This window comes from Aotus nancymaae, unplaced genomic scaffold (assembly GCF_030222135.1).
Source record: "Aotus nancymaae isolate 86718 unplaced genomic scaffold, 86718_ANA_hifiasm-v0.15.2.pri h1tg000029l, whole genome shotgun sequence".
Classification (NCBI taxonomy): Eukaryota; Metazoa; Chordata; class Mammalia; order Primates; family Aotidae; genus Aotus; species Aotus nancymaae.
This window is the reverse complement of record NW_026988442.1, coordinates 84,452,640-84,465,280: the sequence shown is the minus strand read 5'-3', so window position 1 is coordinate 84,465,280 and position 12,641 is coordinate 84,452,640. Positions and strand designations below refer to the sequence as shown.

General features: G+C 52.0%; 1 protein-coding gene across 1 annotated transcript in view; it reads right to left on the bottom strand.

Moving 5' to 3' along the window:
• MARCO (macrophage receptor with collagenous structure) overlaps positions 1-12,641 on the bottom strand; it is a 43,026-nt gene that overhangs the window by 10,340 nt on the left and 20,045 nt on the right. Inside the window, exons 5-12 of the mRNA XM_012468396.2 lie at positions 9,991-10,098; positions 9,866-9,910; positions 6,913-6,957; positions 6,501-6,608; positions 2,976-3,074; positions 2,833-2,868; positions 2,242-2,340; positions 2,087-2,149 (exon numbers count right to left, since the gene is read on the bottom strand). Coding sequence (XP_012323819.2) covers positions 2,087-2,149; positions 2,242-2,340; positions 2,833-2,868; positions 2,976-3,074; positions 6,501-6,608; positions 6,913-6,957; positions 9,866-9,910; positions 9,991-10,098 — 603 coding nt within the window. The remainder of the gene's footprint in view (positions 1-2,086; positions 2,150-2,241; positions 2,341-2,832; positions 2,869-2,975; positions 3,075-6,500; positions 6,609-6,912; positions 6,958-9,865; positions 9,911-9,990; positions 10,099-12,641) is intronic.

Below are 12,641 nucleotides of genomic sequence, written 5' to 3'. Positions count from 1 at the left end.
TTAAGGGGTAACCCCTAGAATTTGCTGGCTGGGACTCACCACTAAGTCTAATTATTGGAGAACTCCATAAAGGTGCTCAACAGATATACAAGGTCTCGATGATAAAATTAAAATGATCCCCAAACTATGGGCCAAAAATCTTTTGCTAACATGCATGTGGGGTCCTAGGTAAATAACTAAGAACCATGATAGGGCGTGAGAGCTTCACATTTCCTCCTAAGAGTGGAACAAGCTGCTACCTTCTGCTCCGATGTGTTCTGAAATGGGTTGAAGAGAGGAAGTGTCACTCATCCTCATGCCCTGATGGTGGGGCTGGGAAGAAAGCCCTCATGATAGACTGTACTAATAGGACCCCAAGTTTTGGCTTGTCCAGGCCTAGATTTGAACCTGGCTACATCTCTTCCTGGCTGTTTGACTGTAAAGTTGCACTACGGAGAGTGCTTGTCCCACTGGGTGTCAAGAAGATGCTCGTTAGCAGGAGCTGCTCTTGTTCTGCAAATTCTCTCAGGATGCAAAGGGCAGGGCAGGGTTCCCTACCATCAGACTGTGGAAGGTACACGCTTGGGGCTTGGGGAGTGAGCACAGTGCTCCTGTGGGTAAAATCATGTTTTACCTCCAATGTTCTTGGTTAGTAGAGAGCCATTAGCCTGGCAGTGGGGGTGGGGGCAGAGACTACCATTTACAACTGAGAGATGAAAGTAATCATCTCCATGAAGTCACACAGAAGGCTCAGGGGCAAGAGAGCATCAGGTCTCATAGTCAGGTGGACTCTGAGACTGAGGACCAGAAAAGACGGAATTATAAGATCAAAATGGACAGTCAACAAATCAGTGATGCCTGATAATGGAGCCTTTCCCATGGTGAGACCTTGCTGATGGCCTTTAGGTGGCCTGCACATGGGATCAGGTAGCAGGGATCCTCCCATACCAACACACTATCCATGAAAACCACAATTGCTGTGGGGCTGGACAGATTACAAGGACAGAGAGGCTCTAGAAGCTGCCCTTGCCATGGCTCCTGACAACCTTCAAAAAAAAAAAAAAAAAAACCCTAAAAGCTCAGGCCCAGAGTCCAGAGTTTGCCAGGAGGTGGTGATAAATGAATCAATCAATCGATTAGAACTGTGGAGGACCAGGTCCCAGTGCGGGTCTCTAGCACAGCACGGGGGTGAGGGCATCCAGGTTGTCTGACACAAGCATGACCTTCTCAGGCAGAGGAGAGGGTGGAGGCAGACTGTCTACAGATGTCCTTGGCATACATGCAGCTTTATAACACAATCCTGCCTTCCCCATAGCCCCTCCTGCCTGCTCCTGGCTTTCCAATGTATGCAACAGTTCTCCGTACAAATACCCAATCAGAGTGTGCCCATGCCATCTGGCAACAGTGTCTCTGTTCACTGCACTACCCTGCATGTCTGAGGGCAGGAAGGCAGGAACTGGTCTTACGCACTGTGACAGTGGTCTGGACTTTCTAGACCGAGTGAGCACACTGCAGGTGCCTGAGTTTACTTAGCCACTAGACCAAACTGGCTTATAAAGTAGACTATGTTTGTATAAGGGTTACGACCTAGGCCAAATAGACATGATGGCACATAACCTAGACTTAGCTGACATTATGGTATAAACTAGTCTTCGTGAGTTTGGTTGGTGTGGGTCAGTGCTCCCAGCCTGCCCTGCCTAGGAAAATGCACAAGAAGATTTCTAGATCCTCCAGCTTGAATCCAGACTCCTGGACCCCTTCCTGGGTGTCCCAGTGAAGGGTCAGCAGGAGAGAGCAGAAACATACAGCTGGGAGGCAGACCAGGGCGATGGTATGGACAAGGTGCTTTGCTCTCCTCCCTGATGATGGACGTTTGGTCATGGCATTCAAGGCCTTTCATGAACTCTGAGCAGCAAAAGAACAGCCCTAGGCCCTTGGGCTCAAGGGGTCCTGGTAGGGACAACTGCTCTCCATAACCAGGAACCTCAGAGGCCAAGGCACAAAGACCCTCTGCCTCCTCCGTGGGCCTACAAGGAGCCAGTTTTTCTCCCCATCCATCCTGCCACCCAGCAAGCCCACCCACTCACTTACCCACACCCTCCGTTACCTGTGTCCCCTTTGCTTCCTTTCAGGCCTGCAGCTCCTGGACTCCCGGGGCTCCCTGGAAGTCCTGGACAACAGACACCAGAGATGGCATAAGGGCGGAACTAGACGGGTCTTCACACATCACTCCCATGCCCGCCACAGGACCCAGGACCTCACCTGTTGGCCCAGGGGAGCCAGCACTGCCAGGCTCACCCTTGGCACCTGGGCGTCCCACTGCACCAGGAGGGCCTGGAACACCCTGCACTCCAGGTTGTCCTGAAAGGTAAGTAGTGACTGCCAGGCTGTGGTGCTTGGCAGAGGGCCTGGCTGCCCGACCCACGGTGCTTCTGTCCTCAGCAGTGAGACGTGTACCTCTTAACACCATACAGTCCCCTTGGCAGCTTTAACACCTCTCTTTAGAAGCCATGAGCTAGCCCACCTAGTAAAAGGAAAATTATTCTTAGCAACTTACTAATCTTTTCCATCTGCAGGGGCTGGGACTTGTGGACTTACTAGGAGCTCTGGGTGTGACTGTCCAACGCCATCCCCTGGGTGGCAAAGTGGGGTGAAGTCTAGAGAGAAACATCAGTGAGGCCTGCCCCCCGCTGGCTGCCCTGTTCCTCTTAGCTGGGGCCAGGTTTTTAAGGAACCCCACGTGCTCTGGGTGAATACTACAATGAAGCAAAAGATGGGGGAGTCAGGTCCCTAACTTCACTCTGCCAAGGTCAGTGGTAGCTGGGATGAGGCCCAGGTTCCTATAGTTCTTACCTTGATCTCCTTTAGCTCCAGGAAAACCAGCCAAACCTGAGATGAAAAAGAACTTTTAGGAATTTGTTTTCCCTTTGACTCAGCCAGCCAGAAAAAAATGGAAATACCTAGAAGTCAGTGGATGTGACCACGTGCCCTCTTACCTGGTGGGCCTGGCTTCCCAGAGTCACCTTTACTCCCCTGGGCTCCAGGAGGCCCCATGACCCCTGCATCTCCTTTCATGCCCCTGTCCCCTTTGCCTCCTGAAAACCAAAAAGTCTCAGTCAGGTGTGAAAGGAGCTCCAATCAGGCCACCCTCTCCCCGTCTGACCCTTTCCTCCATTCCACTGCAATTCCAAACCCTAAACATCGTGTGCTCCTACTTGGTGCCCACGAGTGGAAGATATGACCGCTGCCCTCAAGGAGCTCACCGCTTTGCCCCAGGGACAAGACAGAAACTCGTGAAAAGTTGGTGAGGTGACCTGGTGTGGCTGACAGTCAACAGAAGGCCCTGGTCCCCTTGGGAGGGACAGTAGCCCAGGCTCAGCCGGCACTATCTGGCTCCTTTTAGTGTCTGCATTTTGGCAATTGTTTGAATTCACTTCAAAAATGGAAACCTGAGTATTCCAAAAAGCAGATTCCAAATGCTGAGAATACCAACTTCGAGGCATCAGTAGGGAGAAAAACATGGCGACGGCTCATATTCCTGCCAGCACTGCAGACATGGGCTTTCCTGGTACCCAAGATTTCAAAATTTCCACTTATCATCAGAATTCAGGGCTCATACTAGCCTGTCCCCTTCTGAGTCCTCTGTCTCTCCCTCCTCTCTTGCTGGTGCCTGGTGCATATTAATTGACAGAGGCTCCTCACTGGGGTAGGGCTCTGTGACCTCTTTGGTTGTGGGGTGGACTGCCTGGACCTTGCCAGCCATGCAATGTAGGGTACCAAAAGGCTGCCAAAATCCCACCATCAGCTGAGTGCCTGTGCTCAACTCCATTCCCCTAGGGGTGGGGAGAGTGGGGAGAAGGTCTAAAGAGGAATAAATATCTCACTGCAATGCAACCTTTCAGGCTTTCAAAAAGGCTTATTGGGAGGCAATTTTGTTAAAAGGCATTTATTGCTCTTTGATTTTGGTAATTCTGAACCTGGGGAGGACTCAGGCATGACACCAGCCTTCTCCTGTGACTTAGAAAAGGGGACAGAGAGATCTGAAGAGGCTGGGAAGAAGGGAGAGTCCTGGGTCTTGGCATTGCGTCATGTGAATTCGCGAGGTGTGAGGCTCATGAATCAGACCCCTTGAGATGGCTGAATAGTTGAAGAGTGGTTGGTCCTTGAGGAAGACAAAGCAATCTTAAGGAACTTGATTATGGCTAAGTTGTCCTGTAACAGCTAGAGGTGCAAAAAAAGCAGAGAAGGCTGTTCGTGGCTGTTCCAAGCGTCCCCTCTGGAGAAGGGGCCAACAGCACCTGCTAGAAGGCACTGATAACTGTTTTCCTGGAGGAATCTGTCAGTGACTTCTTTGCTGTGGGCCAGGACCATCAAGTGACAGCATTGCTGGGCCATAGAAGGTTTCTTCAGAATGGTCTGGACCTACATCTGCATTGCTATAACTTCCACTCCCCAGCAAAGGGGATGGCTTTGGGAAGAGGGCAGTGTCACATCAGTCAGAGGACCACACTCTGGCTCTGGCCAAGGAAGCACAGTTGACTTCAGAACTTTCCAACTGTAGCTAAGTAACAGAGTGAGGAAAATAGGCTTGTCCCCTGGGACGTCACGTTGGTGGCTTATCTATCTACTAGCGGGAAGAGAATAGGTAAAATCTCAGCACTACTGGGGTCAGGTCTCCCTTGGTTTGCACAGCCCAGCCACCAGCAGCGGATTGAGCAAGCCATGGGTAAGAGAGATCTCATGATCTTGGGAGAGGAAATTTGGGAAGAGGAGGGGTGGGCCGGAGCCCTGATTTCTGAAGAACTGAAACTGCTGCCTTTTCCCTCGCTGATCACAGTGTTTCCAGGCCTGAGTCTGGGTGTGGATTCTACACTCGCCTATGTGACGGTATGGGTGGGAAGCAGCATGACTCAGACTCAGTGGGCCAAGACCTGGCTGTGGCACCTTCTCTGGGGCTGGTGGGACCACCTTGAGAAAGTCTGGGTCTCCCTTTGCCATCTATGGAGAGATGAAACAACTGTGTTGTTTCAGCTTCGGAAGTATCCTCAGAGGTCGACCACCCAACCATCAGCCTGGTGCCAGTATCCCCCATCAGCCCAGGTAGGAGAGTTCTGCGGCCCCTCCTCCCCTCGCAGCAGTCGGCTTTCCGCTGAGACCCACGCCCACCCATTTCATCGTGGGTCAGCCCCAAGTTCGGAATCATTCTTCCTCCTTGCCTTAGCACAACTGGTTCTCCTAAAACCTTAGTCCATTGGTCCTTATTCTCCTGCTGGGCACCACTCTGGGAAAGACCATTTTCTTTCCCACAAATGCTCTTTGAATATTCGAGGATGGATGACACACCCCTGCTAAGGGCTGTCTTCTTGAGAGCAAGCCTTCCCAGTTTTGGGTAAGGAATTCCCATGTGCCAGGTACAGTGGTACACATCTTATAAGTCTTATATTCCTGCAGTAATTCATCCTCATGAAAGGTTGGTATTATTGTTAGCCCCCTTTCCTAGGTGAGTAAATTGAGGCTAAGGGAGGTTAAGTCGTTTGCCCAAGGTCACGTAGTCAGTGAGCCATATCAGAACCCAGGTCTGCCTGATCTTGAAACTGAAGTCCTTCCCTTTCGACCTTACAGGATAACTACTGCTGTGACTACCACTATTACTAGTTATCACGTACTTGGTGACTATCACGTGGCAGACAGCTTGAAAACATGGTCTCTCTCCCTTATTATGGTCTTGTAATATATGTCTACTTTAATTATCATGTTCATTTCATTACCATTCTTTTCTAAAATGAGAAAATTAAAGCTCAGAAGGGTGAAGTATTGTGCTAGTCACACGGGGAACAGGTCCAGAGCAAGGATGGGAACCAAGCCTGCCTGGCTCCAGAATCCTCATTCTCTGCCATTCACCTCAGAGCCTCTCCGATGGCTGCAGGAGGCTGAGCGGCAGAGAGCATGGCATGCCCAGTCAGGTCCAGAGTCCCTAAGCCAGTGTTTCTCTGAATGTGGTGCCTAGACCTTTGAGGTTAGAACCATCCAGGGCAATTGAAACAGACCCTCGAGCCCTCCCTGCATTTTGAGCAAGCACCCAAATAGCTCTTACACATGGCACATGGCTTGAGGAACAGTGTTCTAGAGATAGCACCCACAATCAGTGGGGGATTCTGGCTGCCTGGGGTCTCCCTCCTGGAATCAACCCCCTTGCACTTGACGCCAGTCAGTCTGCCCTACTTTCCCAAGGCTCAGTGTAGGCACCCCCCTTCATCCTTTCAGCTTCCTCTCTGAGCTCCTAGCACTGCCTGTGCCCCGGCTTGCCATAGTTATGCCTGGAATCACATTGTTCTCCCTCTCACATTGCATCTCTTTGCTCACCTGGAAAGAAGAGACCATGTGTGGTGCACCAGAGATTCCCATACACAGAGCACAGCCCTGCCCTCACTGGGCACTGAATAGACCCAGTGGCACAGAGGTCAGGCCCCAGTTCCCTCAGTCCTCCTGGCGAGCACTGGCACGCCCAGTACGGCCCTCACCTGGGAGGCCCAGGTCTCCTTTGTCTCCCTTAGCTCCAGTTTCCCCCTTCGGGCCAATGAGACCCCCATCACCTTTGCTGCCCTTCTCTCCTTGGGGTCCTGGGGTGCCTGCAAAGAGAATGGCTGGTGAGGTGGGCTTTCACCATCCTTTTTGGGGCAAGCTACTAGAGGCAAAGTGGCAGGAAGCATCTGGGGGAGAAGGGAATGGGACTCCCAGAGGAAATCTGGGGATGTGCTAGCTCATTTCTTGAGTGGTCTTGATGCGGTGACAGGACTCAAGCGAAGAGGACTGTGGGGAGGGCAGTAACCATCTGGGACTGGGGTGGGGCTGTGGAGAGAGGATGCGGGGGGCAACTGCCTTGGTGCCTCAGGCAATGCATCATGGGTCCCTAGCAGAGCAAGCACAAGTTACCAGTGGCTCCTTGCTTCCCTGGAGCACCCTGGGGTCCTTGGAGGCCTGTGAAGAAGGAAAAAAGAGCTCAGTTGCTGTGGCCTGAGAATGTCTAGAATGTCTTCAATTAGCTGACTTTCCAGACCCCCTCAGTTGGGTAAGGTGTCCGGGAGGAGACCTCAGTCTCTCTCTCTCTCTCTCGCACACGCACACGTGCACACACACACGCACACGCATGCACAGGATTGCACAAACACAAACAGCAGAGTCCCTGGCAGTTCTAGTCAGTGTTCGCTTTTGCTGTGGTTTGAGAGTGTCCCTCAAAAGTTCATGTGCTGGAAGCCTGGTCCTCAATGCAGCATGTCCCAGTAAGGAGGTGTTTGGGTCACAGAGGCAGATCCCTTATGAAGAGATTAATCCCATCTGGTAAGAGGCAGTGAGTTCTTGCTCTTGTGGGACTAGATTAGTTACCAAGAGAGCTAGTTCCATTTGTCCACCGTGTTTTGAGTCAGCACAAGGCCCTCACCAGAAGCTGTCAGAGGGAGCAGCCCAATCTCGAACTTCCCAGCCTGCAGAATCATGAACTAAGTAAGCCTCTATTCTGTGTAAATTACCCAGTCTCAGGTAGTTTGTAATAGCGACACAAAACAGGCTAAGACAGCTCTCTTCCCAAAGGTCCAGAACAGCACCTAGGAATATATCTTGCATGGCAGTGCGGAAAAGGCTTTAGAGTCAGGCAAGTGTGTTTGAATTGTAGCTCTGTCACTCTACAGGCTGGATGAGTTTGGAAAAGCCACTTAAACATTCTGCACCTCAATTTTCTCATCTATAAAATGGGGCTGGTAATGACTACCTGGTCCTCAGCAGATGCATAATTAGTGCTCTAAGACAAAAATGGAACTGAGAAGTGGTGATTCCCACCCACATGGCCCAGGTATCCAAGGCTACCATGTGGAGTGCAGACTGGAGGTGCTGGGTGTTCCTGGGGGAGGGGCGGGGCAGGGAGAGATCTGTTAGGGAGAGGAACAGTAAAAGTATGAGGGGAAACTGAGGAATCCAGGAGGCAAAGTATAAAAGGATGGGAGGGAGAGGAGTGAGAGGAGGGGGTGTGTATGGAGAGGCTCTAAGTGAGTTGCTGCACTACACAAGCTTTTCCTGAGGATGCCAGTGGGGCCCAAGCAGAAGGCACAGATGGGCTCTGGGCTCCACACTCTTGTGGAACCACTGTAGCCTGCTTTGTGGATCTGTTTCATGTTTGTGGGTTCCAGAGGATTTGGGCGGAAGAAGGGGTTGCCTGCTTTTAGTGCTACTGATTGCACAGTCCTGCTCTGAGCCCTCTGTCGGGGCTGTGTGATGTGCCTGCCTGTCAGAGTCCCAAAGAGAAGGCGAGGCTCTGCTCTATTCCTTCTTGAAGGAAATGACTGAGCTCTTCAGGCTTCAGACTTGTCCCTTCAAGCCAGCCAGTGGCTCCACTCTGGTGAGTTCCAGCCACCCAGCCCAAGTCCCTCTCTCGGAGGAAAGAGGGGGGAGGAAGATCCACTCCCCTCTGAGTGAGCCTGCTCTGCTCAAGCCCCCACAGGCTGGGTGTGAGTGTGTGTGTGCACGGGGGTGTGAATGTATTCGAATGTGTGTGGGCATATGCATATGTGCACAAGTGTGCTTGTACTTGTGCAAGTGTGAGTGAAAATACAAATATGTGCATAGATGTGTGCTCAGACATGGGTGTGCATGAGTGTGTGTATGTGAGTGCTTGTGTGTGTATGAGCGTGATTATGTTTGTGTGTGAGTGTGAGAATGCGAGTATGTGCACAGATGTGCCCTCAGACATGAGTGTGACTGTGTGGTGTGAATGTATGTGTGCACCCCGACTGCACCATAAACTGTCCTTCCTTCTTATGGCCCGCCTATCCTCCCCGCTTAAACCCTCCTCAGAAAACCCCCTGCTGGACACAGATCAATAGGCTCTTTGGGATCCCTTCTATTAAATTCCTTCCCAAGTTCAGTTTCGGGAGGATTCTCCCTCCTGACAAGTTTCTTGTAACTGGTGGTGTTTTCTTTCTGCCTCAGTGGCCTGGAGGCTTAGAGACTGGGTTTGTTTATTCCCCACTCCCTCATAAATCCTCTCATCTGTGCTTTGTCTAGTAAAGGTCTTAATGTCTTTGCATCTTCACGTCCCAGTAGCCTCAACCCCTCGGGGAATTTGCAAGTTGGAGGGATTAAATGAAGGGTGGATGGGAGCAGAGTGAAATGGAAGACCAATGTTTGGGTTTGTCCCTGGGGAGGAACAGCTCTGGGTCCCTCACTCTCTGACTGGGCCCTGTGAGCCCATTTACATTAATATAGCCATGCGGTTACCACGTGGGAACCATCATGGAAAACACCAAAGGCATTAATAAGACGGCTGGGCAGAATTAGGCAACAGTCTAAAAGAAATGGAAACTAATAGTTTTAGTATTAGCAATGATCACGGGCTCTGGGTCATTGTCTCTAATACCCCCAGCAGCCATCTGCAGCCCTCTCATCCTGAATCACAGAAAAAGAAACTGAGGCTCAGTTTCTTTGGGAACATCAGGGAATGTTCCCAAGGGCACAGAGCTAGTCCGAGGTGGAGGCGCAAGTGCCTGACACCAGAGTCGCTGCTGGACCAAGGAGCCCGACTTTCCCCAGTGGCACTGGCTGACTTACATCCTCCCACAGATGAGCGGGCAGGAGTCATACCCGCCAGTCCCACCCAGGCTGAAGCCCATCTAGCTGGACCTGCCCCTGACGGCTGCTGCCCAACTCTACCCTCGCCACCAGAAAGGGTGCTTCCCAGCCTCTCAGCCCCTCTGGGGTCTCCCACCAGGCAGGCCCCCGTTCCCGCACAGATTCCTCAGGGGTCCAGACTCTGGAGCGAGGCTGCGTCTGCAGCCTGCAGCAGTCACTCTGAGAAGCCTGCTGTGTATTCCTGGGCACACACCCAGCACCTACTCACCGGCCTCTCCCTTGACTCCTGGTGGCCCTTGGGGTCCCGGGGGACCTGAAAGGGAAAGGGAATTCAGAGCGAAGCCAATGAAGGAGGAGGAAAACAGTTAAGGGTCAGGAGCCAAAGACCAGTACCTGTCGCTCCATTGTGTCCTGCAGCCCCCTTGGCTCCCTTCTCAGCAGGGGGCCCCGGCAGGCCAGGGGCACCAGGCATGCCCATGTCCCCCTTGAGACCTTGAAGACCTGAGGAAGAGAAGCAGAGATGCCAGTGAATCAGCCAACAGGGTGGGGCGACAAGGCCATGCAATCACTCACATGGTGATTCATTCAACAAACGTTCACTGAGCATGGGGATGAGCCAGCTGCGTGGAAAGAAGGAAAGAAGACAGAGCTCCTCCTCCAAGAAGCCCATAGCCTTCAAAGCAAAAGAGAGACACTGAGTCAGAGAGACATGGGTGCAGTGTCAGTACTGCTCCTGTAACTGGGTGACCTTATGCAAGTTACATCATCATTTTGAGCCTCAGTTCCCTCATCAGTAAGATGGGGTTAGTGCGCTAGTTACACAGGGATGTCCTGAGGTTACCACGTGGGAACCATCATGGAAAACACACAAGGCAAGCTCTGGATAAATGGAGCCTGTAATTTCTGTGACTCACATGATTCTCTACCATTTCCAAGGACCACTTTGGAGCCGGAGTTTCACTGGAATCTCACAACCAGAGGGATACAGGGCTCCTCATCCCCATCACCGAGGAGGTCAGTGATGTTCTGAGATGCCCAGGCCTTGCCTGAGGTCTCACATTTAGAGTGTGGCCATAGATTCCAGGTCTCCCAAAGGCAAAGCCTGTACCCTTGCCAAGGCACTGCGGCGGTGAAGCCTGTGATGTGCTTTCTATTTCAAAGTAGAATCCCAGTCCAACGTGTGGGATCCACATGTCCCATCATTTTACATATACAAGACTGGAAGGATGAAGTTCCAGCTGGGGACTAGAACCTCTCACTTCAGCAGGGGATCCCTTTCAGATGAGTCTCTGGAAAAAGAATTGTTTCAGGGTTTGACATCAGCTTCCACTGATAAGTGGCGTGACCTGGATAGGGATTTTCACTTGACCTAGCCCTGGTTTCCTGCTCTGCACGTGAGAATAGCACATCCACCCCACAGGGTCTTCGGGAGGGCTACAGAGGTCATGGCACATGGAAGAAACCCAGTGAAAGGGTCTCTTACTATACTGCTGGCCAAAAGGAAGGGACAAGAACCTCAGAAACCCCATGATGCCAGAGAGAAGCCCCCTCCCCTGCAGGGCTGTCCCTCCTCCTGGGCGATGAAAGCTGGAGGTTTCTGCACCTGGCACTTCTGGGGGAAAGTGCCCCACTACTCCCAGGCTAGGAGGGCTTTTCAGGGTAAGCCCCTAGGATCCTGTGCCCATGAGTGCCAGAATCGCTGCCACCCCTTCTCAGGCAGGGCAGTGCAAGCTGTTCTGGCTCCACTGTCTTGGCCTGGTCCACGGGGGCAGGGATAGGGATAGGGTTCAGGCTCAGGACCCTAATTCAGCTTCTCCAAACCTGCCTGCATCATCTTGGGCAAGTCGATATGTCTCCGAGCCTCTGTTTCCTCATCTGTGAAATGAGGTTAATAGAAACAGCTGCTTGGGGTTAGTGTGAGGAGTCAACATAGCATAAAGCAAAGTGCCTTGTGCTTAACCAGGGGTGCCCTCAGGGCCTGCTTCATCCTCGCCCCTCCGCAGCCTCATCTCCCTGCACCATTCCCTTGTTCTTGTGCTTCAAACACACTAACCATCTTTCTCTGTGGTCTTTGACTCACCAAGCTCCCTCCTGACCCAAGGGCTTTTGCACACGTGGCTCTCTCTGCCTTGCCAGCAGGCAGCTCAGGCCAGCTCTCTGCCTTCTTACCCAGGGAACTGTCCCATCCTTTCAGAGCAGTGGCCAGGGCTGTGACCATGCCAGGCTCCAGATTGGTTGCCTCCTAAACCGGAAGGCCATGCGGGCATGGCCTTGTCTGTCTTCTTCACGTCTGGATCCCCAATGCCTATGGAGGTTTCTCATCCTTATGGAACGTTCAATAAATGCTTCTTGGGAGGAAGGAAAGAAGTCCAGGGTGGATAGGGGAGGGAAACAGAGAGACAGGTGGGTTTTGCAATCCCCTTCCCTGAAGCTTGGCTGAGGAGCGGTTCCCCTGACTGTGTTCCAAGCAGCCTGCGTGGAAGGGCAGTTCCACAGGCGGGCTGCCTCCAACAAGACCATGACTTCTGGGTTCCACACCCAGCTCTCCTCCCCTGCCAACCTATTTGTCTCAGGGGGCTTTTCAGCAAAGGAGCCTCTGGGGAGCCCTGATCAGGCAAAGCAAGCCATGGGGAAGCGGAGACAACACAGCCCCCTGGGTGGGAAAGGGCGATGGGCAGGGAATCTGGAGACTCAGGTGGTCCCTGAGGAGGAGCCGAGACTTCTGTAGGCCCAGCCACTGGAAGAAGTTTCCGGCCTCTGGTTTCTGGGCACAAGAAGAAAGAGTGGGATGAGAGAGAGACAGAGAGAAGTTAGAGACAGAGAGAGACTGAGAGAGACATAGAGAGAGAGTTAGAGATCTCTATGTACATACATCTATAATCATAGAGAGAGAGAGACATGGAGAGAGAATTAGAGATCTTCTCTATGTTCACACATCCATATTCATACAGAGAGAGAGACATGGAAAGAGAGTTAGAGATCTTCTCTATGTGCATACATCTGTAATCATACAGAGAGAGAGACATGGAGAGAGAGTTAGAGAT